Source organism: Durio zibethinus, chromosome 6 (assembly GCF_047325235.1).
Source record: "Durio zibethinus cultivar Kanyao isolate XHJ-2024 chromosome 6, ASM4732523v1, whole genome shotgun sequence".
NCBI classification, from domain to species: Eukaryota; Viridiplantae; Streptophyta; class Magnoliopsida; order Malvales; family Malvaceae; genus Durio; species Durio zibethinus.
In genome coordinates this window covers 1,004,307-1,029,831 of record NC_143167.1, presented here as the reverse complement: position 1 = coordinate 1,029,831, position 25,525 = coordinate 1,004,307, and the positions used below count along the sequence as shown (strand labels likewise).

The window sequence follows — 25,525 nt, the reverse complement described above, 5'->3', positions numbered from 1 at the left end:
AAAAAATCAGAGTTTAAAGGAAAAATAAAAATTATAAATATTAAAATTAAAATTTAAAATGTACATCAAGATTGCTTGTATAATTTAGCTAACCTTTTGGAAACGTGAAAGCTAACTACAAGAACAGAAAAAAACAAACACTTAATTTGCCACGTTAGTAAGGTTATCTGATACAATATTGTATATCTTCTTTGTAGACAAGCCAAACCCGCCAGCCTAAAACTACTTTAGAGTTTCGACCTTAGCCAAAAGCCTCATTATCTGTTTCTCCTGGCTCACATTGTTCTCTCTTCTTACAAGTACTTCCGTAAGTTCCGTCTCCTTCAACATAAGGTAACATATCTCAACTTCTTTTCGTTCCATTTTTCATTCAATTTATCTGTCTATCCATGTTGATGCGCAAGAGTTTCTGCTTAAAGAAGGTGTTAAAGAGGCTTGTAACTGATTCTGGGTTTCTCTGCATTTTGCATTAATTGGATTGTTATCTTTCTGAATGATTTATTTCCAATTACTTAATATTCTGTTTTAATTCTTGATGGCTTTGGAATTTCTTGGATAAAATATTGTGAAGATGACGCAGCTTTCCCGTTGCTATATATATGTATTTTTGGAATATTCAACCATGAATCACTTTAAGAATGCTGTTTTGATTGTTTTAGTAAAATAGCCATGGACAAATAGGTTACCTGTATTTGTGATGCATCTGTTTTCTGTCTGGGTGGTTGTAAAATCTACCTACTGATATGGAGTTGGATGGTTTAATTATTGCTTTTAGGAGACGGATGTCCAAGGCGTTTTCGTACTTTTGATTTCTTAGCTATGCCTGACAAACCTATAATTAAGGATTTAGAATTGTGACATTTGCCTGATTTGTCTTCAACAATTCACTGCATTTATTTTTATTATGGGTTTTGACTTTTGAGGGTAAATTGTGTGTGCAAAAGAAAGTTATACAAATTCCTAGTAATCTTTTAAGTAATTTCAAGTGTTGATGATAATTCGATAGTTTTGATTTAGTTTTCCCAGTATTGTTGAATTGGTCATACAGGCATAAGCAGTTGGTGTGTCAAGGTCAAACGTCCAGCCCAATTGCAGATATGGCTAAAGCCAAGTTGTACATAGTGTGAGTACTGATCCCTTGACCAATGTGCATGAATACACACATCTTTACTTGAAATTTGCTATAAATTATTACTATATTTACCTGTCCCTGAATATTATGGTACTGCCTTGGATAGGTATTACTCGTTATATGGTCATGTTGAGACTATGGCAAGGGAAGTGCAACGGGGGGCTAATGCAGTTCAAGGTGTTGAAGCAACACTTTGGCAGGTAGTTTTATTATGGTAAGAATCAGTAATTATCAAATGAGAAATGGGACCGCTTAAAGAAAAATGGCCTTTTGATATTATTAAATTAGACTTCGTTGATTCAACAGGTACCTGAAACAATATCCAATGTAATACTGCAAAAGATGAAGGCACCTGCTAAAGCAGATGATGTACCAGAGATTAGGCCAGAACAGCTTATAGATGCTGATGGTTTTCTCTTTGGGTTTCCTTCTCGTTTTGGTGTCATGGCAGCTCAGTTCAAGGCTTTCTTTGATGCTACTAGTGAGCTGTGGGAACGCCAAGCACTTGCTGGAAAGCCTGCTGGCATCTTCTGGAGTACCGGTTTCCATGGGGGAGGTCAGGAGCTTACAGCGTAAGTTCCTTCTTTTCAATTTTAGATATTCTCAGAGCTATATCAGTTCATATATAATATGTGTGTAAAAATGAAGATTTTGTAATTCTTGTTAATCTATCCAATTGTCCTAATTAAAATTTGACAAAGAGGTTAATTATGCTATGTCAAGTAGAACTAGTATGAAAAACTGTTACGAGCACTTTGAGCACTGCATAATTGTGTTATGTGTAACATTCAATCTCTCTCTTTTTTCTACCTGATATGCAGATTAACTGCTGTGACACAGCTAGCACATCATGGTATGATATTTGTCCCTCTTGGATACACTTTCGGCAGTGGCATGTTTGAGATGAATGAGGTAAAGGGTGGCTCCTCTTATGGAGCTGGCACTTATGCAGCCGACGGATCCCGTGAACCCACCGAGCTAGAGCTCCAACAGGCCTTTCACCAAGGCAAATATGTTGCAGAAATAGCCAAGAAACTCAAGAACAAGCCCCTTTCAGCATAAAACACAACTTCAAGAAGAAGTAGAATCTCAGAATGCAAAGACAATGTGAAGAATATTTCCGCACAGGCTAACAAAAGAAAAGACAGCTACTACTTAACTAAAGATGATGGATTTTGCAGCTTGAGCTTGCATTATAGCGTCCGGATCCAATAATAAATATATATATATATGCAGCATCGAATCATATATCTTCTGGTTTGATTGTTTTAATGTTTTTGTGTGTGTGTGTGTGTGTGTGTATGTGTGTGTATGTGTGTGTTTGGGTTCAAATCTAGCCAAGAAGCTGACATGCCTACTGCCAAATGGTAATAAGATTCCCCAACCTCATCAAGTTTTCTGATCAATCTTTCTTGTTGCCATCCCTCAGGCCTCAAGGGAAATGAACATGTTATCAACCTCGATTACGTCTGCCATGTTGAATAACTTATCCAAGAAATTGAACTAGTGGAAGATGATGTTGTAGGATGCCTTTCTTTATTGCTTCACCGAATATTCAATCACTCAAAGTTCTTGATATTATTCCTTTAACACGTGCCCTTACCTTTTTTTGGGATGATAATGATTTAGATTGAATTGTATTTGATTTAATTTTTTTATTATTATATAATATTATAAATTTTTAAAATTTGATTTAAATTCAAATAAAATTTTCATACAATTCGGACCAAATTAAATATAATTTTATCAATTTGATTTGTTTTGAATATTCTAAATTTTAATTATATATATTGTTTTAATATAAAATTTTAATATATTTAAATAGATTTTGATATAAAATTATTATTTTTATTTTATAAAAATTTAAACATATATAAAAATTAAAAATTATATATAATTCGATTCATTTGAATTTTTTTTAATTTTTTCATCTTTTGATTCAAAATTTGATTCAAATTTAATATACAAATTTAATAATTCAAATTAATTCATACCGAATAAAAAAAATCAATCTAGGTTAAACTAAACACTACATTTTTTAATCAATTTTTGTTTTTTTTTTTTCACCCGTAACTCTTTCTTGTCACCGCTCATCTATATAAATTTTCTTGCTAGTGTCTATTCAAGTTTTTTTGGAGTAATATTTATTTTTGGCTGATTTTAAAAATATAATTTTTTCATATCAATTTAGTATATTAAAAATTTTACTTTAAAAAATTTGGTTTAGATCAATTTGATTCGTATAATTATTTTTAAAATATAATATTTAATAAATTTAAATTTAAAATATTAATATTTAAAATTTATTTTTTATTTTCAAACTATAACCTTTTTGTATTAAAAAAAAATTAGTTTTAAATGTTGACGAGAAAAAATAAATTTGGATTGAACTGATATTTGTGGATAATTTTAAGGCGTTCCTGTCCCTAATTTCTTTAAAAAATTAAAATTACGTGAAATCTTATTGGTTTCAAATTAAGTTAGACATAAAGCTAATTTCGAATTTATTGTTTCTGCTTATTCTCCTATCAACATCATCAAAACGGCGCCGTTTATTTCGAATGCCGAAGGCATCTCCAAGTTCAGTAAAAACTGCCAAAGAACTGCCAAGTAAAGACACAAACTAATTTCCTTGCCCAAACACCAACTCTATATCTCTCTCTCGTTAAACAACACGGAGAATCTATGGCGAGCGGCAACGGGTCAGGACCCGAATCCGGATGACTACAAAGGTATCGAGTTCTGGAGCGGGCCCGAACGAGGCGGTTGGCTAACTAAACAAGGTGATTACATCAAGAACTGGCGACGCCGCTGGTTCGTCTTGAAGCAAGGAAAGCTGTTATGGTTCAAGGACCCGGCTTCCGTCACCCGCGGCTCCACTCCACGTGGCGTGGTATCGGTGGGCCCTTGCCTCACAGTCAAGGAAGCCGAGGATATCGTGAACAAGGCCTTCGCTTTCAAGCTCTCCACTCGAGATTCCACCATGTGTTTCATCGCCGATACGGAGAAAGAGAAAGAGGATTGGATCAATTCCATTGGTCGGTCCATCGTCCAACATTCACGGTCCATTACCGATTCCGAGGTTGTCGATTACGATAGCAAGAGCCGGTGATTTCACTGAAATTCTCTTTTAATTCTAATTTCTCGTTTTTGTAATATAAAAATTTGGCTTTGAACGAATAAAATCAAATAGTTGCGTTTGCTTTAATCTTCGTTGTGCTTTGATTTTCAGTATAATAACAAGTTTAGTTGTGTCTTTGGTTTAGAAAAATTTTACTTTTATTAGAATTCAGGAAGTTTTATTGAGAAAAACAAGTAGTATTGTTTTTGGCTACAACAAGAAAAAACAATCAAACTCCATTCTAAACACGTGCTTCTCTTTGTGTCCGGATTCCGGTCCGTAGAAATTTGTCCCTGATAGAATGCAGTTGCTTGGCTGCATCGACACTGTCCATGCGATCTTTGGGTGATTCAACAGAACAAGAAATTCCAACTTCCAAGATGGAAACCAGGCACTCTTTCTTTTTGGTTTCTTTCATGTGTACTCTCCTTTGGTTTCTACTGCTATTTGCATTCTCTTCTTCCTTATCCCCATCTAGAAGTAATGGATCCACAACTTCAAGTACTTGATCGGGCAATGCCATCTTTGCGAAATGATGAAGTGTTAGATCATCTTTGAATATGTCATCGGTGGGTCTCTTACCCGTGAACATTTCCAGCAGGAGTATTCCAAAGCTGTACATGTCCCCGCTTGTTGTTGCCTCTGTTCCAATGCCATACTCTGCCAAACATAGGAATTTATGGCCTTTTAAATCTTGCTGCCCAACAAATCATTATGAAAGAATTACATTTTAAGATTAAGAGCATTAGTTACCAGCTTCTACCCCTTTTTGGCTGGGGGTTGTTATTATAAGAAGTAGATAAATTAATGTACCTGGTGCAGCATAACCAACAGTTCCCTTTAGGCCAAGAGTGCTTGCAGAATTTCCACAAGAATTGTTGATGGATTTTGGGGAAAACCTGGCTAGTCCGAAGTCTCCTACATGAGCAACCATGTCATGGTCAAGCAGAATGTTACTTGGCTTCAAATCACAATGAACTACAGGCACCTCGCAGTGATGATGGAGGTAATCAAGTGCTGAGGCCACATCAATTGCAATGTTTAGTCTTTGAGGAAAGTTTAAGATCTTTGGTTCTCCATGTTCAATGGTATTTGCTTCTTTTGGTGCATGCAACCATCCTTCTAAACTTCCATTGGGCATGAACTCATACATAAGGGCTTTGAAAGGATTGCCTTGAAAATCAATACCAGAGCAAGCAGATATTATCCTGACAAGATTACGATGCCTGACATTTCTCAATGTTTTACATTCTTTGAGGAAGCTCTTGGAAGAACCTTGTTCTTGCAGATTCATCACCTTCACTGCAATTACATTTTGCTCCTGGTTTTGATCTAAAATTCCTCTGTACACGCGGCCAAAGCTTCCTTCACCAATTAAGTTGGCTGAAGCGAATCCATCAGTAGCTTTGAGGAGTTGTTGAAAAGAAACCAGCAAAAATGAATTTCCTAAGCGGAAAGTCGATGAAGGCTCTGGTTCCATTTCTCTTTTCTTCAACCAACAGAAAAGGAGTGATGATAGCAGAAGAATTCCAACAACCCCGCAAATAATCAAGATTAGTTTGAGTGGAACATTTCTTCCTTGTTCCTTGGGCTCGTTGTAGTGGCATAATGGCAGATGCAATTCAGCAATACCCCCACAAAGGTTGTCATTCCCAGTTAGTGCGATCGCCGTTGCGTTACTGAAAACTCCTTTCGTTGGCACTTGTCCTTCAAAGTGATTGTAGGAGAGATTTAAGTATATCAAGAAGGATAATTTCTCAAGATACACTGGAATTTGACCAGACAAATTGTTATCTGACAGATCTAGCTCAGCAATGCTTCTCAAGGAGCTCAAAGAGGCTGGGATACTTCCATAAAAATGGTTTTTCCCCAAAGAAAGAGTCACCAAGCTCGAACAACTACTTAGAGTAGCAGGAATCTGACCGGAGAACTTGTTTCCTGATATATTCAGTTTTACCAAAGTTTTCAAGTTTCCTACTTCTGAAGGAAGGGAGCCTGTTAGAAGGTTATTGGACAGATCTAGGTAAACTGAGAGTGTTACTATGCTAAATATCTCTTTGGGAATTAGACCTGTTAGCCTATTGGACTTTAATGTCATCAGCATCAAATTTTGACATTTTTCAAACCCAGCAGGTATGCTACCCTCTAAGAGGTTTTCTTCTAAACCAATCCTGCTTAGCAGTGAAAGATTTCCTATTGAGGTAGGGATTCTCCCAGTTAAAGCATTTCTACCGAAGGTTACTGATTGCAGGTTTTTAAGCTTACCAAGGGAATCAGGAATAGTGCCAGTCAGTTGGTTCTGCTCCAAACCAATTCCTATTAGATTTACGAGGTTTGTTATCCCCAAAGGTATGGTGCCGGTTATTTGATTAAAACCTAGGTATATAATTCTAATTGTTGTCGAAAGGTTTGTTATGGAATTTGGTAGCAAGCCACCAAATTGATTAACAGCTATGCTAAAACTTTGCAATCTGCTACAATTAGTTAAGGTGGTTAAAAAATCTAAATCCCCTGCGGCACCACTTCCCAGATTATTTATTTCCATATTTAGCCAATAAAGATTCTTGGCGTTTTGAAAATTAATGGACACTTTGCCACTGAAATGATTCCTGGAAACATCAAATGCTTCCAACTTTGAAGCATTGGATAATGACTCTGGCAGAGTCCCAGAGAAACTATTATTATCAATATAAATTTTTCGAACGTTTAGAAGTGTGAAGCCTATGTGGTCAGGGAGGCTCCCATGGAATCGATTATATGCTAGACCGAATATCTCTAGAGAAGAGATGTTATAAATTGAAGAAGGAACTAAGCCAAAGAAATTATTCTCGTCCAGTGAAAGATTGACTAACCTTTTAAGCTGGCCCAACGTATCAGGAATTCTCCCTTGTAAGCTATTCCTACCTACATTAAGCAGATGTAGACAGGAAAGGTTCCCCAATGAAACTGGGAGTTGCCCAGTTAGAAAGTTGGCATAAATTCGTAGTTTCTCTAGCTTCAATAAATTGCCAAACTCAGCTGGGATATTTCCAACAAGGTTGTTCCAGCTGGCAACAAACTGAATGAGGTAAGAACAATGGGTCAAATTGGCTGGTATTGTTCCTCCAAAGGAATTATTTTGTAAAATTAAACTTTCAAGCCTCTTAAGTCGACCAATTTCAGCGGGGATGACACCATAGAAATTGTTCTCCAAAAGGTTAATGAACCTAAGGAAGCTGAGGTTCCCTACATAGGGAGATAAGGTACCTTCCAACCGTTGCTGGCTTAAGTCCAACTTGGTGATCCTTTGATGCCTACGGCCACAAGTTATTCCTTTCCACTGGCACAAGGCTACAGAGTCGTTCCATGAGCTTGTGACTCCAAGTGGATCATGATTAATTTGTGACCTTATGGCAAGCAATGCTTCGCGATCTCTCTCATGTCCATTGATTGTGATTCCAGTAATAGCGGTTGCAAACGATCCTACAAGCAACAAACCGGCACACCATAACACGGTGGCTACACTGCTGAATGAAGAACTGATGCTTTGAGACGCCATTTTTGTAGGACAAGATAATGATAATTTCTAAGGATATATCGTGATTATTTCTTTCTCCGGCCCATAAATTTGTTATCAAAGAATTTGGTTGAATTGAATGACCAACATGATTGGCAGACTAGTAACTCCCCGAGACAAACGCAATACACTTGAGAGTGACATCCAACTACCAATTTTAGTCAAGTTGCTTATAACTCCTGGTCCATCGCTCGTCGCATCCTAGCATTTTCCAGGAATATTCAACACCAGAAGTATGTAAAAATGTTATTCTGGACAATCCAATAGGAAGAGGAGTCTGACCATTTTTTAACTTAATTACTATTTAATTATCCTGTGAAGCATTGGCTTAAATTCAAAGAAAAAGCCCTAGAACTTGATTTTCTAATTCAAGTTTCACTATTTGTGGTTTAATTGTTTAATTATATTATAATTTATTATTTAATTATTCAATAATTTTAACTTAATTATTATAAAATAATTGATTATTAATTGATTATATTGATGTGATATTTGATTATGTTTGTGGCTTTTAAAAAAATTGCATCAAATATAAAATGTTCATATATATATCTTATCTCATTGATTTGGAGTTTCTTCTTCTAAAAAATATTAATATTTAACATATAAAAACATAAGATAAATTTTGTGGTGCTTGCTTAATTAGTGTTTCTGTTACCATGTATTTCTGAATTTTTTCGGTCCTCAAGAATGTGCAAAACTTAATATGGGAGGCTTACTCAAAGGTAGTGTTTGGTATAGGGTAATTATTTTAAAATTTATAATGATTTATATATGATAATTAAATCATTATGTTTGGTAAACACTTGATGATTTTATATGACGATGATTTTTGCTCACCGAGAATAATTAGATCATTATCTTGAAATGTAATTTAATTCTTCTACAAAAATGTGAGAAACTTTTATTATGAGGTGAAGTGAAATATAAAATTAATAATAGTCCATTTTACTTATTTAATATGTGAATTAAAATCTTATTACATCTTAAAATTATAATTATTTTATATTATAAATTTTAATATTTTCAAACTAATTCATTATAACAAGTTTAAAATCATGTGTATATATATATTTATTATTTTTAATATTTTATATATAATGTAATTTTTTATTTTTTTATTATGAATTTAATAGAATGGTTTCATTTTGTAATTTGATATTTATTTTAATAATTTATATTATAAAAATAAATTTACTTATTAATAAATATATTTATTAATTTAATAATTTATTATAAAATAAATAAATATTATTAATATTTTAAAAATTATTATCTTTAAACAACTATAAAATTATTAATTTATGTAACTATTAATGTATGGTTATTTTCATATTTTTAAATAAAATAATGTTTGATTTTTAGTAATATCAAACATAATAATTTTTAATTTTTAAAAATTAATTATTATTAACTAAACAAAATAATTTCAAATCATGAACGTTATGATTATCTTAATAATAAAATTATCTCAATAATTATATTATCACAATAATCTTATAAAAAATAGCAAACGTTACCAAAAAAGAAATTAAGCACAGCATGTCTTCCACCATCATTAATCTCTCCTACGCAAGTCCTGCTCAAGCTAAATTGCGTGCATGACCATGAGTACGACCAATGCTAGCCGTGGTGGAGTCAAAATCTCCCACAAAGATTAAACAGCTGGTTCACCTCGAAACCGAAAAGAATAAGAAATGAAATCAATTTAATTTTGAAAGGATTGATTTGAGTTGTATAAATAACAAATGACTACTATTCACAATTTCTTTTCTCTTTTTTTTTTTCTTTTAATTCTAACTTCCTGTTTTTAATATAAATTTGGTTTTCAATAGCATGTTTTTTTGGTCAATTCAGTATATGTTTGATGGACTAAGATTGACTTAAGATATTGATGATTAATCATTCAGAATTTCTTTTCTATAACATTTTTTTCTCTCTTACCAATTTTAAGTTTCATTTTCTTTCTCCTACCAACCAAAACCTAATTAATTATTTGTTTGACCGAAACGATAGGAAAAATAAGCTGTGAGTTAAGAAAGAAAGGAAAGGCAAGGAGAATAAGGGAAAAAAAAATGAAAGAATGATGAGAAAAAAAGAATAAATGGTCATATATTGTGTAATATCTTAGTTTAAATGATAATTGAGTTAGATTATTACTAAAATTCATTAGTTTATTAAGAAATTAATTACTAAAAAAAAGTGGTAGAAGCATTTTAGGAGAGAAAATCTAATTATCGTGAAACAAGAAAGAAAATGTGAGTTTTTATTTTCATCTTTCTTAAGATTAGAAAGCATGAAAAATCAAGTCAATATTTAAAATCGGAGATTACAATCGAGTTAATCTTCTAAATGTAAGCATATGTCATCTTTTTTTTTAAGAAAAATATTATATTAGTTGTTATTATTATGAGTTGAAGTTTTGAGAGAAAAATAAAAAAAATTATGAAATCTTTCATTAATTTTCATGATCTATTTTGATAAATTATTGAACTTTGTTTACTTCATATTATTAAGATCTAATGATGATTTTTGAGTGAATTTTAAAGGTTAAAGGTAGATATTTGAGTTTTTAAAGATTGAAAGAAATTTTTTTTTTTGATGAGATACTATTATCTACAATAGTGAATTTTAATAAAATTTTGTATTAATGGATAGATTATTACTATAAATATTATATATTATTAGAAAGTTTGTTGAATCTACTGAGTTTCACCTTATACTTTGGATGCATTTTAGCACATATGCATATAAGGATCTATATTTAATACATTATTAATGTATAAATTTTATATACTATTAATAAATTAAATATAAATTTTATATTTCAAAAAATAAATATATTTATTAATAATTAAGTGTTTTAGGTTTTTAAAAATAATTATATATAATTAGATTTCCAATAATAAATATAGAAGTAAACATTATAATCCTTGCCATAGCACATACACGAAAAATTTTCCCTTTATATATATATATATATATTTATGATAGGGCTGATTTGCTAGTACTCATCTTCATTGAGAATTGAACTGCTTCTTTAGACTATGATTTAATATAAATTGTAGCAGTGATTTTATTTGATTTGAACAAATAAAATTAAATAGTTGCGTTTGCTTTAATCTTCGTTGTGCTTTGATTGAGTATAATAATAATTTTAATTGTCTTTGGTTTAGAAAAATTTTACTGTAGTTTACGAATTTCTCAATTTGATTGCAAGTTTTGATGACAGAACTTTCAAAATTATTAGAATTCGGGAAGTTTTACTGAGAAAAACAAGTAGTAATGTTTTTGGCTACAACACAAAATAACCAAACTCCATTCTAAATACGTGTTTCTCTGTGTCCGGATTCCGGTCCCTAGAAATTTGTCCCTGATAGAATGCAGTAGCTTGGACGCATTGACACTGTCCATGCGATCTTTGAGTGATTCAACGGAACAAGCAATTCCAACTCCCAAGATGGAAATCAGGTACTCTTTCTTTTTGGTTTCTTCCATGTTTGCTCTCCTTGGATTTCTGCTGCTACACGCATTCTCTTCTTCGTTATCTCCAGCTAGAAGTAATGGATCCACAACTTCAAGTACTTGATCAGGCAATGCTATCTTTGTGAAATGGTGAAGTGTTAGACTATCTTTGAACATATCATCGGTGGGTCTCTTACCTGTGAACATTTCCTGCAGGTGTATTCCAAAGCTGTACATGTCCTTGCTTGTTGTTGCCACTGTTCCAATGCCATACTCTGCCCAAAAATAGGAATTATTACCAATTTAAATCTTGCTGCCCAACAAATCGTTATGAAAGATTTACATTTTAAGATTAAGAGCATTAGTTTTCCAGCTTCTATCCCACTTTGGCTCAGGGTTATTATAAGTAGATATATTAATTTAACTGGTGCAGCATAACTCACGGTTCCCTTTAGACCAAGAGTGCTTGTAGAATTTCCACAAGAATTGTTGATGGATTTTGGGGAAAACCTGGCTAGTCCGAAGTCTCCTACATGAGCAACCATGTCATGGTCAAGCAGAATGTTACTTGGCTTCAAATCACAATGAACTACAGGCACCTCGCAGTGATGATGGAGGTAATCAAGTGCTGAGGCCACATCAATTGCAATGTTTAGTCTTTGAGGAAAGTTTAAGATCTTTGGTTCTCCATGTTCAATGGTATTTGCTTCTTTTGTTGCATGCAACCATCCTTCTAAACTTCCATTGGGCATGAACTCATACATAAGGGATTTGAAAGGATTGCCTTGAAAATCAATACCAGAGCAAGCAGATATTATCCTGACAAGATTACGATGCCTGACATTTCTCAATGTTTTACATTCTTTGAGGAAGCTCTTGGAACCACCTTGTTCTAGTAGATTCATCACCTTCACCGCAATTACATTTCGCTCCTGGTTTTGATCTAAAATTCCTCGGTAAACGCGCCCAAAGCATCCTTCGCCAATTAAGTTGGCTGAAGCGAATCCATCAGTAGCTTTGAGGAGTTCCTGAAAAGAAACCATCAAAATTGAATTTCCCACGCGGAAGCCGATGAAGGCTCTGCTTTTATTACTCCTCTTTTCCTCAACCAACAGAAAATGAGTGATGATAGCAAAAGAATTCCAAGAACCCCACAAACAATCAAGATTAGTTTGAGTGGAACAGTTCCTTTTTGTTTCTTGGGCTCGTTAAAGTGGCATATTGGCAGATTCAATTCAGCAATTCCCCCACAAAGCCTATCATTACCAGTTAGTGCAATTGCTGTTGCATTACTGAAAACTCCTTTCGTTGGCACTTGTCCTTCAAAGTGATTGTGAGAGAGATTCAAGTATATCAAGAAGGATAATTTCTCAAGATACACTGGGATTTGACCAGACAAATTGTTGTTTGACAGATCCAGCTCAGCAATGCTTCTCAAGGAGCTCAAACAGGCTGGGATACTTCCATAAAAATGATTTTTCCCCAAATAAAGAGTCTCCAAGCTTGTACAACTACTTAGAGTAGGAGGAATTTGACCAGAGAACTTGTTTCCTGATATATCTAGTTGTACCAAAGTTTTCAAGTTCCCTACTTCTAAAGGAAAGGAGCCTGTTAGAAGGTTATTGGACAGATCTAGGTAAACTGAGAGTGTTTCTATGTTACATATCTCTTTGGGAACCGGACCTGTTAACCTATTGGAGTTTAATGTCATCATCATCAAATTTTGACATTTTTCAAACCCAACAGGAATGCTACCCTCTAAGAGGTTATCTTCTAAACCAATCACGTTTAGCAGTGAAAGATTTCCTACAGAGGTAGGGATTCTCCCAGTTAAAGCATTTCCATCGAAGGCTATCAATTGCAGGTTTTTAAGCTTACCAAGGGAATCAGGTCATATTTAGCCAAGAAAGATTCTTGACGTTTTGAAAATTAATGGAGACTTTGCCACTGAAATGATTCACTGAAACATCAGATCTTTCCAACTTTGAAGCATTGGATAATGACTCTGGTAGATTCCCACTAAGAGTATCAGCTGATATAACAAATTCTTATAGGTTTGGCAAATTTGTGTCTAAGTTAAGTGGGAGGCTTCTATGGAGTTGATTGCCTCCTAGAGTTAAGACTTCAAGAGACGAGATGTTATAAAATGAAGGAGGAATCAAGCCAGAGAAATTGTTAATATCTAGCTGAAGCAAGACTAACCTCTTTAGAAGGCCTAGCGGCGCATCAAGCAATCCACCCTGCAAGTTGTTCACAGTTAAGAAGATTTCTTGAAGAGTGGATACGTTCCCAAGAGAAGTCGGCAGTTGTCCTGTTAGATTCTTGCAACCAATATGCAATTTCTCAAGCTTCAACAAATTGCCAAGCTCAGCTGGGATATTCCCAACATGGTTGTTCCGGCTGGCAATAAACTGAATGAGGTTAGAACAATGGGTCAAATTGACTGGTATTGTTCCTCCAAAGGAATTGTTTTTTAAAATTAAACTTTCAAGCCCCGAAAGTCGACCAATTTCAGAGGGGATGACACCATAGAAATTGTTGTCCTGAAGGTTGATGAACCTTAGGAAGCTGAGGTTCCCTACATAGGGAGATAAGGTACCTCCCAACCGTTGCTGGCTTAAGTCCAACTTGGTGATCCTTTGATGCCTACGTTCACAAGTTATTCCTTTCCACTGGCACAAGGCTACAGAGTCGTTCCATGAGCTTGTGACTTCAAGTAGATTATGATTAATTTGTGACTTTATGGCAAGCAATGCTTCGCGATCTCTGCCATGTCCCTTGATTGTGATTCCAGTAATAGCGGTTGGAAACAATCCTACAAGCAACAAATCGGCACACCATAACACAGTGGCTACACTGCTGATTGAAGAACTGATGCTTCGAGACCCCATTTTAGTCAGTGATTTTTTTCTTTCCCCAGCCCATCTATTTATGAGGTTTATATTTGATGCACTAGTTTATACATTGTCAGTGAATTAAATAATATTATCTCATTAATAAATAAATTTTTTAAAAAATATTAAATCTTTATACATTTTTTTAAAGGTTGATATTTACTCGTTAATGAGTTTGAAGGTTTAATTGTCTAATCTGCTTTCATATTTTGGTGACACAATTGGTTTTGTTTTCTGGGGTTTTTGGATGGAACCTTCTGTGCTTGGAAAGCCAGCGGGGCCGAAACATAGTTACTAAACAACCTAGCTTTTCCTTGTCGTCCAGATTTTAGGTTTGCTATAGTCTAATGGAAGAGAAAAGACGTAAAATTCTAAGTTCATAGACAACAAAACAAGATTTACTTAGTTCAAATATGCTGAATGCAAATGTTGACACTTTCTAAACAGATTAAACTTTGGAAAATCGTCATGAAAGTGTTGACATGTTGCATAAACACATTATTATCTTTGTCTTTTTTATAAAATAGCATTGTATTATTAAATTTTAGGAGGAGAACGCTTGCCATAAACCACCAATAGCTGTAATGGAAAATGTGGAATGCATGAACGAAAGAATGTGCCAATCAACTCTGATGAATTTTAGAGGAATGTCTAGTTAGGTGAAATTGTTGAGTGATAAAATTTAAAATTTAATTCAGTTAGTGCATATAATTATCTTAAAAAGTAATATTTAATATGTCTCCTTCAAAACTTAACATATATTACCTCTTCCATATTCTTAGTTCTATTTTGTATAAAAAATTGTGAAGTGATTAATCCTTGTAATTTTCATCTTTTCTTATTATAGTCATCCTCTTCAGTATATAAACTTGAATTTATAAAGTTGAATTACGTTAATTTTTCTGTTCTTAATGGATGAATAATTACTTTATTTCCATGAAGTTGATTAAAATCTTAATAAAATACTTGGAGTTGGGTTATTGACTTTAAAAATCTTTAGATGACTTATTTTTCTTTCTCCTAATCTTCAAATGAGAGGTGTTTAACGTATATTTGCAGTTGTCAGCACTAAAAAAGTCTTTTAAATTGTCTTATAATTGACGGCTTGTGCTTCTGGATTATATTTTAAACTTTCTTAATGTTAATTGTTTATGTTTATAAATTATCTTCTGAATTTCCTTAATGATTAACAACTTATCTTTTTAGCTTGCATTCTAAATTTACTTATGTTCATTTTGACAGATTTTAATTTATAAACCTTAGATCCGACTCACATAAACGAGATAGATACACTTTTATTTTTGAAAAAACAAATCGATCTCGGGCGATGCTGGGAATCATTTCTAGTTATCATCTAATTTTGCTTGCAAGAGAGTTTTCGTCCAACACCTGTGTACTTTATGACATAAAAGGAATTTTACATTTTGTTGAGAGAATTTTTGAATTTTTTTTGTTAAAAAATCTGAAAAGATAAAAGAAACTTACGGAGAAAGGAGAATGAAATAGAGGAAAGTGAGAGAATATGGAAAGGGCGGAGGGAGAGACCACGCGAGGAAAAAAAAGAGTGAGAAAGAGAAAAATAGAAAAAGGTTTGAAAGAGTAATTAGAGAAAATGAACTAAAAGCTCATTGCATTCATTTCTATGAAAAAAGACAAGGAAAGAATTTTATCAATTGTTGAAATTGTTGACTTTTGGCAAAAAAAAAATTAGGGTTTAATTGAAAGTAGGCAATTAGGCAAAGAGATGGAGAAAAAACAAAAGGGAGAAATCAATGAGATGAGAGAAGAGAAACAGATGGTCATTGAAAGCCAAACTCAACCAATATCAAGTTGTTTTTGTGAATGCAAAGGCCGAAGTTGGCATTCACTAAATTTTTTTTTTTTTTTAAAATTCTTTTGAGAGTGGCCACAAGGTCATTTTCGGCCATAGGAAAGTCGAATATGGCTTTTTTCATTTTTGAATTTTTAAAAAATTGATCTTGTAAAAATTTTTTAAAAATTTATTTTGATTATAATATATGTGTGAGGTTTGGCCAAAAGTCAACATCAACCTCAACAATTGATATAATTCTTTTCTTGACTTTTTTCATAGAAATGATTACAGTAACTCTGTAGTTCATTTGCTATAATGGCTCTTTCAAACATTCTTTTATTTTTCTCTCTTTCTCTTTTTTTTTTTTTTTTTAACTTGCTTGTCTCTCCTTTCACCCTTTCCATCTTCATTCTCTCTTGCTTTCCTCTTTCATTTCCCCTTCTCCGTAAGTATCTTTTATCTTTTCAGATTTTTTAACAAAGAAACTGCAAAAATTCTCTCGACAAAATGCATAATTCCTTTTATGTCATAAAGTGCACAAGTGTTGGACGGATACTTCCTTGCAGACAATTAAACGATAGTTAGATTGGATTTCAAATAATATATGTATTTATTAATCATTAGGTGTTTTATTTTTTAAAAAATAATTATATATATATAGATTCATGGATCTATTGTTAAATATAGATTAGAGAAGTTGTCACTAATATTTTTTTTATTTAAGTGTGATTAGTCATCTGATTGAATCTATCCTATTTTAAAGAAAAGTCTTAAGATTGACTTGGGTGTCTTTAAATAGTAAATTTTGATATATAAAATCATCGTTTAAATTCGAGAATGTGATTATATGTGGAGAAGGTTATAGCACCCTAACAACACCTATTCAAAAGGTGGTATCGATTTGATTTCAGATTATTCAAGCCTTGATCATATTTTTAATTTACCGAATTATTTAATATTGAAAATTTTCTTAAAATTGTCCTAATAGTTTGGTAGTAATTTAAGATAATTCTCTCATCTTAGAAGTATTCATAGAGACTAGTGTTCCACTTTTAAGAAGTTCCGTCATTAGATTTATTAAGAAAAAATCAATAAAGTCTCATAATAATTTAGTGCGACTTATTTTGAAATAGATCTCCTAATAATTTGGTGAGATTTTATTTGTAAAAATATTTAGAACAATTTTATTTATTATTATTATTATTATTTTTAGAAAAAATTATTTATTTTTAGAAAATTCATTAGATCTTCCAATAGTTTGGTATAACTTATTTTGAAGTAGATCTCCTAATAATTTGGTGAGATTTTATTGTAAAAATATTTAGAACAATTTTATTTATTATTATTATTTTTAAAAAATTCATTAAATCTTCCAATAGTTTGGTATAACTTAATTTAAAAGGCAATTCTACAATAGTTTAGAAGATAAAATTATTTTTTATTATTATTATTTTTAGAAAAAATTATTTATGAAATTTTTCAATAGTTTGGTGGATTCCATTTAAAAAATAAATCCATAAAAATTCTCCAATAGTTTGGTAGAATTCATGAATTTATTTTGTAAGGATTTTTATTTGAAAAAGATTTTTTTATTATTTTTATATTTTGATTTTTTTAAACTTATTTGAAAAGGTTTTTTATTTATTTTTATTTATTATTCCTTTTGTTTTCCAAAAAAAAAAAAATAAACATCGTATTACTAAATGCAAATAAACAAAAACTAATAAAATAAAATAAAATAAAATAAATAAAATCAAAAAATAAAATGAAAATGGAAAAAGAAACCTGTGATTTGGGTTGAGTCAACGTGCAGGCCAGTGAATGGGTCAGCGGGTTATGCACAGATCTTGGGTTTTTACTCAGAACCCCCTGTTTTTCCTCTCTCTTGACTGAGAAACTCTAACTTCCCTCTAAAAATTCTTTAAGAATATTGCCAGAGATTCAATCAAAAACTAAAAAAAACCCATCAATTTCTGAGAAAGTCACTAAAAAATTTAATCGAAAACTAAAAAATCCATCAATTTCTAGAAAAGTCGCTAGGATCTCATAGAAAAATTCAACCTCACTGGAAAATTCAAAAGAAAAATTCAAATACTCATTAAAAAATTCATCCAAACCTAGATTTTTCTAGAAAAATCTTAAATTTTATTAGATTTTCCTAGATTTCTTCAAAAATTCTCCAAAACCCTAATCCAAACTTCATAATCTCAAATCCAATCCAAAAACTTCAAATCGAACTTAGGATTCCCAAAATCATAATCCCAGAAAATCCCTTATTGCCCAAAAAATTTTCAAAACAACAATAACCAAAATTTTCTCCAATGTCCACTTTGTCTCCCAAAAAATTAACTGTGTTTGTTCTCTGTAATGTTAGTTCAATTTATAGGCAGACTTAGAACAAACTTTAAAAAATGGATAGAATCAATCCCAGGCTTGAATCCTGGGATTGGATTTTGCCTAAGCAAGATTTGAGGTTAAGTTTTAGCAATCTGTTTGGATTGAATCTAAAACCCCTCTGATTTTCTGTTTCATTGACCAAGTGGATTAAACTCTAGATTTTCATTTCTATGCTTAATCATAGCATCGAAAAAAAGAAAAAAAAATAAAAAAAATAAAAAAATAGTAACAACAACAACAACAACAACAATAATAATAATAAAAGTAATAATAGTAGTAATAATATAATATACTATATAATATAATATATTAATACACTATACTATGATAATATGACAATATAATATAATATAATATAATAATAGTACACAAACTATAATAATAGTAGTAATAATATAATATACTATATAATATATTAATACACTATACTATGATAATATGACAATATAATATAATATAATATAATATAATATAATAATAGTACACAAACTAAAATAATATACTATGTTATATTATAATACAATACTGGTAGTAAAAATCGACACCAATTGATCCCGAACACAAATGGGTGTTTATAATTGCTCATTTTTGTACATCTTTATTAGATAGGGATGATGCAAAGATCTAGACACCCACTCTGTTTTAAGAGTCAAATTGGTAAGAAAAAATAACTGGGATCGAACCACAAGTTAGAAAAATGATCAAAACTTAATCGAGATCAAATAATTGAGAAAATGATTTAGATTGAGCCAAGATTGAAAAGTAAAGAAGATGACCTGGACTGAGCCGAGATTGAAGAATCAAAAAGATGATCTGGATCGAACCAAGATTGAGTGATCGAGACGAAATCGTGAGTAAGAAAAATGATTTGGACTAAGTTGAGATCGAATGATTGGGATAAAATCGTAAGTTCAAAAGTGACCAAGACTGAGTCAAGGTTGAAGATGAATGATCGTGACAAAATCATAAGTCAGAAAAATAATCTAGACTGAGCTAAGATTGGATGACCAGGATAAAATCGCGAGTCTAAAATTAAAATGATCAAAATTGAATCGAAGTCAAAGATGAATGACCAGGATGAAATTATGAGTTTAAAAATAAAGTGACTATGACTGAGTTGAGATCGAAGATGAATAACTAGAATGAAATCGTAAGTCAAGAAAATAATCTAGATCGAGTTGAGATCGTATGATTGGGATAAAATCACGAGTCTAAAAATACAACGATCAAGACTGAGTTGAGGTCAAAGATGAATAATTAAGATGAAATCATGAGTTAAGAAAATGATTGGATTGAGCCAAAATCAAATGATCAGGATAAAATCGCAAGTCTAAAGATAAAACGACCAAGACTGAGTCGAAGTAAAAAATGAATGATCAAATTGAAATCGCGAATTAAAAAAATGATCTAGATTGAGTTAAGATCAGAATGAGTGATAATGCGAAGATGCAAATGTATATCCTATCTAGGATGCAAATGTGAACACAATATATATAATGCTAATTCATGAAATTTCAATTATGGTGACAAGATTCTCAAGATTTCACTAGTTCTTCTTAGCTTTTCAGTATAAACAATCTTAGAACAAGTTCTGTCAACTAATCTATATCATTCCCCTCATCCAGTCATAACTCATAGGTCATGTCAATTAATCTATCACTGAATTTATTACTGGGTCATCTTGTTTACCCTATTTTCAATCATTTTCTCTAGCTTTTTTTTTTTGAAAAAATCTTTTACGAACAATGTCATTCATTTATTTACCATTATTCTAATTCATAAAAAAATATGATACATTTTTTTGATTCATGCAAGAGATGTACATTTGGTAAAAAATAAGAAAAATGGATCTTTGTTATTGAAAAGAAATATGGCTAATAACAAATAAAAAATGAACAAAGGTAGAATACTATAATTGTTCAAATGGGATATCAACATTTAAAATAATGATTGTTCAGATAATTTTGAACTTCAACTCAAAATTCTTTTTAAAAAACACATCCCATCAGTATCATTAGTCTTCGAGCTAAGCATCTTTGTTCTTGGGACCCTCACATGATGTTGTTCCTTCAAATTTTTATCTTTGCTTAAATTATCTTTTTGGGTTTTCAGTTTAAGTCTTTATTTTTTTATTTTTTTTACTTTTTTGTTTTATTTTTTTGCTTCTTTTCTCAATTTTTGCTATTGTTTTTCTCTTTTTTTTTGGCACACCTCTTTCCCATTTATCTTTTGATCCACCAGTGATACTTTAATCAAAACTTCACACAATCCAATGGTAAACCCGCCTTAATTCAATTCATGATTTTTCAAATCGAGTATTTATATTTGATCAAAATAGACTTTTAAGAGATGTAACGAAAGTTAGGGTAAAGGTTGCTAAAGAAATGGATAAAATAAGTCTAAATTGTATTTACAGCGTAATTAAACTAGGGATCATTTCTTCATATGGAGCATATTAACATTTTAACCAATCAATTTTTCTTCTCTTTTTTTTTCTTTTTTTTAAGGAACACATTAGCATTTTGCCTCATTAATTTTTCTTTTTCCTTTTTTTTTTCTTTTTTTTTCTTTTACCAAGAAAACTTGATTACAAAAAAGGCTTTGCCTTTAAAGATAAACAAAATTTTCAAACTTTGCTCCCCGGTTTAAGGTGATCCTTTGTTAGGGTTCCTAAAAAATTTTTTTTAACAAGTTCAAATGGGGTAGCGAAGGATACTTTTTCTTTTTTTTCAAGGATAAAAGAAAGATGTTCATTTTTCATTTCGTATATGAATACTCTTAATGGAGAATTTTTATTGACTAAAAGCAAACTTGTAAACAATTGTAAAGATCATGTTTTACGTTATTTTTAAAATTTTTTCCTAGATTTGTTCCTTTATTCAGCAGTCCCAATAGGCCAATAATCTCAAATTTATCAATCAAATCATCATGAATGGTGTTTTTAAGGTCAAATCCTAAATTATCATCATGATCGTCTAAACATTCATTACTCAAAATAAAAAAATGGGTATAGAAAAATGTATGAAAAGGTAAAAGTAAATAATGGATATTCACACAAAAGAAGAATGTCATGAAAATGCATCAAGCATGTCACTTTATTAAAATGATAAAAGATAAGATGAAATCCAAGTACATAAAAAAAGATCCATATTCTCAAGAAGTTCAAGATAATAAGTAGTTCTAATCAACCTCCTCAAAATTACACCTCTAGATGATTGGGCAACGGGTTACTACTGATATTGGATGCCATATTTCTATCGATATCAAAATTTATCTGCCCTTCCTTAATCAGACTTTGCACCATATGTTTCAAAAGGATACAATTTTCGATAAAGTGGTCTGTCACCCTAAAATGGTAGTCACAGTGAGTAGTGGAGTCATACCATTTGGGATAGAGGGTACAAGTTATTTTGTAAGAATAAGAGCAATCAAATGGTTCTTGTAAAGCTCTTGGTATAAATCTATGTGCTCATAAAAATATGATCAAATGTAGGCTTTTCTCGATTATGTGATTCTCGTACACCACTTGTTAAGGTATTTAGACGAATAGATGGCCCAAGTGTGGATGGATAAGAAAGTCGTGGAGTTGATTGGTAAATTGTAGTTGAAGCATAACTTGCAAAAAAATGATATGTGGATAGATTGGCTGAGGGTAGTTTTTGAATTACTGCCTGTCGAAACACACATCTTGAGTTTCACTTTTTTTTTTTGGGTATTTTTTTAGTAGCAGATGATTCTCCTTCTTTTAGATTGCTGTTCTTGATTGTATTTTTGATGATCTCTCTTAAAATCATGATATTGTCAAAATTTATAGTCGCATTCCTATCATTTTTTTTAGTACAATGATTTTAGAGTGTTTACAAATAGCACTATCATCTCCTTCTCTATTAGGAAAAGTTATGCTTAGACAACGATATCTTGTCATCTTTGGACATATTTTTTGAAAGACTTAGATGTTTTCTTCTTCATATCCTGTAACGAAAGGCAATTAAAAACTATGTCTATGATGTGACGGTATTGATTGATAAAGGCTTTGTTTAAATCTTTTCACGACTTAATGTGAATCCTATCCAATTGAACATACCATCTTGCAACAGATCGTCAAGCTATCTTAAAACATATGCATGAGTATTTTTTTGTTACTTGTGTGTGCTGTCATCTTACGATAATACATCGTGATATAGATAATGCAGCACTTAGTATCATCGTACTTTTTAAATTTTGGTACTTTAAACTTTGGAGGAATCACTACATCTGGCACTAAATAAAGGTTGGCAGCATCCATGGATCCATAGAAATCAATGCCTTTTACAACCTACAATCTTTCTTTAATCATGCTCATAGCTTGATCGATCTTAAAATCTTTCGAAGACGCAGCCATCTATAACTTCACCTCTTCTTTGGTTTTATCCATTTTGGGAATTTGGATGGGCTTATCTACCTTTTCAGTGAAGAAAGAATTGGTATAGCTCTGAACATTCCCTTGATTGTAATTTGGGAATGTGGTTTGCTTTGCTGAAAGTTTAGATTGGTTTAGGCCTGATGTGGAGCGAAACTTGAAGGACACTGTGGCTCAATATCTTTATATGAGATGTTTTCTTCTACTGCTTTCCCTTTGTTTATCTTTTTTAAATATTTAAAGATCTTATTTAGCTTCTCCTCAATTATTTCTTGGGCTTTTTCTAACCTCTCAAACCTATCCATATTATCTTACTTTATCTTCCTGGCTCTAGATTGAATGTAGTACTGATGTTGAACCTTGATTTCTCATAATGTGCAAATTTAAAATGATGTCCATGGAACTTTCAAATTATACATGAGAATGATTATTAAAACAAAATGCTTGAATGCAATGAGAAAAATTTATCATATAGCAATCGTTATCAAAGAAAAGCTTTATTGAATTAAAAGTTATTTTTAATCAAAGCTAATATTAGATCTATGAAAAGTCTAGAACTATTGGGAAAAGAAACCCATGGCTCGTCGATATTGGCTTTACACTTCATTAAGGAAATCTATCAATATTTTACCATGTACTTCTACTGGTGGCACCCTTATTTTCCATTTTTCAATCCTTTTTATCATGTCCTTGGCTTTGTAAATGGCCACAATAATTCGGTCAAGTAAAGCCTTCAACTGATTATGCTTTTTCATATATGTTTTTTTCATTTGCTCATATTCTTCAGTTACAACCTTCATTTACGCTCTGATTCCCATCATCACTTCATTTAGCATTTGGATGTGCTTTGGTGCTTCAAAGAGCATTGCATCATTTTCTTGTAATTTTGCTTGCAGTTGTCTATTTTCTTGCAAAAGTTAGGCCAATTCCTAATTAGTAGATGACCTTGTTGTATTAAAGTCAATGCATAAATTCCTCCATCCATCATTTTCTTGCTCCAGTGTTTGAACTTTTTCTTTTAGCCTTTTTTTTTTCTTACTAACTGAGGTTTTTCTTGTTAAAAATTATTTTATGGTAAATATTCCTTATGATGAATCTAATAATATGAATGCATGATAAAAGAAAAGAGTTAGTAAAAATAATATACAAATACCAACATACAATGTTAGCAAACATATACAAGAAGAAAAGACAATACATAGCCTTACAAGTAAAACAACATCTAATCATGTGTATTGTTAAGGATTCTCTAATACAGGGGAAGGCATGACTTTACCTAGGTTCGGACCCTTAGGGTTAACTATATACGGCTCGAATTACTTCTAAAAGGTTCTCAAATTATTTTTTACATTATTGTCTATTACATAGTAGTAAGGTTTTCCGATCTTTACCTATTATAGGCTACAAGCGAAAGGGGTTCAATTTGAGTAGAAGTATTTATAGGCCCATACGGAGACATGAAATCTCATAAGGGCATATGTATTTAACTCCCTCCTTAGGGTAGAGCTCGAGTAGAGAGCATTATGTTATGCACATATAAATGAATGATAGATATATACAATAAATAAATGGATAACTAAGTAAATATAAGCAATGAAAATAAATAAATAAAAAGAAAATAATCTCAAATTTATTAAACAAGGCTTGGGTAATAAGAAATCGTTTACTGGCCTAACTCTCAATGTCCCTAGTAAAGTCACTAAATTGTCATAAAGTATAGATCTGTGGACCTACCCCTAGATATGGGTTAGAGGAGTCATCACCATTTTTTTTTTGTTTAGGTGTGATTGGCCACCTGATTGAATCTGTTTCATTTAAAGAGGAGTCATAATATTGACTTGGGTGATTTAAATAGCAGATTCTGATCTACAAAATCAAAGTTTAGCTTTGAAAATATGGTTATGCATGAGAAATGTTATAGCACCCCTATAACACTCATCCAAAGGATGGTACCAGTTTGATTCTAAATTATTCAAGCCTTGATCATATTTGTAATTTATCGAATTATTTAATATTATAAATTATTTTTAAAATTGTCATAATAGTTTGATATCAATTTAAGATAATTCTCCCATCTCACGAGTATTCATGAAGATTAGTGTCATACTCTGAAGAGGCTCTATTATCGGATTTATTAAGAAAAAATTAGTAAAGTCTCCCGATAGTTTGGTAGGACTTACTTTGAAGCAAATTTCTTAATAGTTTGATGAGATTTTATTACAAAAATATTTAGAAAAATTTTATTTATTATTATTACTTTTAGAAAATTTATTAAATCTCTTAATAGTTTGGTAAGACTTAATTTAAAAAGCGATCCTCCAATAGTTTAGAGAATAAAGTTATTTATTATTATTATTATTATTTTTTAAAACTGATTTACAAAATTTTTTGATAGTTTGGTGGATTCCATTTAAAAAATAAATCCACAAAAAATTTTCAATAGTTTGATTGAATTTATGAATTTGTTTTATAAGGATTTTTATTTAAAAAAGATTTTTTTATTATTTTTATATATTTTTTTAAACTTATTTGAAAAGGTTTTTATTTATTTATTTATATTTATTATTCCTTTTGTTTTCCAAAAAGAAAAGATTTTTTAAAAAATAAATATCGAATTACTAAATGCAAATAAATAAAAACAAAAATAAAATAAAATAAAATAAATTAAAAATAAAATGAAAATAGAAAACGGAAACCTGCGATTTGGGTCAGGTCAACGCATGGGTCGACGCGGGTCAACTGGTCATG

At 31.5% G+C, this 25,525-nt stretch overlaps 6 protein-coding genes across 13 annotated transcripts; 2 read left to right on the top strand and 4 right to left on the bottom strand.

The window, feature by feature from the left end:
• The first annotated feature begins 174 nt into the window (after positions 1-174).
• Positions 175-2,722, top strand: LOC111284655 (putative NAD(P)H dehydrogenase (quinone) FQR1-like 3). Of its 4 annotated transcripts, none has more exons than XM_022873459.2 (5): positions 175-333; positions 1,049-1,123; positions 1,239-1,332; positions 1,439-1,704; positions 1,954-2,722. In XM_022873459.2, exons 2-5 carry the CDS (start codon positions 1,098-1,100, stop codon positions 2,192-2,194), a joined length of 627 nt encoding a protein of 208 aa, XP_022729194.1. In that variant the 5' UTR covers positions 175-333; positions 1,049-1,097; the 3' UTR covers positions 2,195-2,722. The 4 variants fall into 4 exon arrangements, with proteins under 4 accessions (XP_022729194.1, XP_022729196.1, XP_022729198.1 ...); XM_022873461.2 differs by having other exon boundaries at positions 202-333; positions 1,027-1,123; XM_022873463.2 differs by having other exon boundaries at positions 214-333; positions 1,239-1,346; positions 1,954-2,380.
• LOC111286338 (pleckstrin homology domain-containing protein 1-like) lies at positions 2,444-4,340 on the top strand. Its single transcript, XM_089763283.1, has 4 exons — positions 2,444-2,499; positions 2,658-2,725; positions 3,613-3,682; positions 3,749-4,340. Exons 1-4 carry the CDS (start codon positions 2,444-2,446, stop codon positions 4,242-4,244), a joined length of 690 nt encoding a protein of 229 aa, XP_089619409.1. The 3' UTR covers positions 4,245-4,340.
• A 48-nt stretch (positions 4,341-4,388) lies between these two features.
• On the bottom strand, positions 4,389-7,927 carry LOC111286339 (uncharacterized). Its single transcript, XM_089761684.1, has 2 exons — positions 5,067-7,927; positions 4,389-4,913 (listed from the first exon to the last, which is right to left on the bottom strand). The coding sequence occupies exons 1-2, from the start codon at positions 7,789-7,791 to the stop codon at positions 4,495-4,497; spliced, it is 3,144 nt and encodes a 1,047-aa protein (XP_089617810.1). The 5' UTR covers positions 7,792-7,927; the 3' UTR covers positions 4,389-4,494.
• A 2,994-nt stretch (positions 7,928-10,921) lies between these two features.
• LOC111286560 (putative LRR receptor-like serine/threonine-protein kinase At3g47570) lies at positions 10,922-13,043 on the bottom strand. Of its 5 annotated transcripts, XM_089761682.1 has the most exons (4): positions 11,874-12,056; positions 11,718-11,803; positions 11,472-11,549; positions 10,922-11,363 (listed from the first exon to the last, which is right to left on the bottom strand). In XM_089761682.1, exons 1-4 carry the CDS (start codon positions 11,912-11,914, stop codon positions 11,056-11,058), a joined length of 513 nt encoding a protein of 170 aa, XP_089617808.1. In that variant the 5' UTR covers positions 11,915-12,056; the 3' UTR covers positions 10,922-11,055. The 5 variants fall into 5 exon arrangements, with proteins under 5 accessions (XP_089617808.1, XP_022732328.1, XP_089617806.1 ...); XM_022876593.2 differs by having other exon boundaries at positions 10,926-11,549; XM_089761680.1 differs by having other exon boundaries at positions 11,149-11,363; positions 11,718-13,043.
• On the bottom strand, positions 12,317-13,267 carry LOC111286614 (uncharacterized). The gene is made up of 2 exons (XM_022876669.2): positions 13,258-13,267; positions 12,317-13,125 (listed from the first exon to the last, which is right to left on the bottom strand). The coding sequence occupies exons 1-2, from the start codon at positions 13,265-13,267 to the stop codon at positions 12,317-12,319; spliced, it is 819 nt and encodes a 272-aa protein (XP_022732404.2).
• Positions 13,268-13,322: 55 nt separating this feature from the next.
• On the bottom strand, positions 13,323-14,178 carry LOC149518318 (uncharacterized). The gene has a single exon (XM_089761683.1). It carries the CDS (start codon positions 14,163-14,165, stop codon positions 13,323-13,325), a length of 843 nt encoding a protein of 280 aa, XP_089617809.1. The 5' UTR covers positions 14,166-14,178.
• Positions 14,179-25,525: the final 11,347 nt, after the last annotated feature.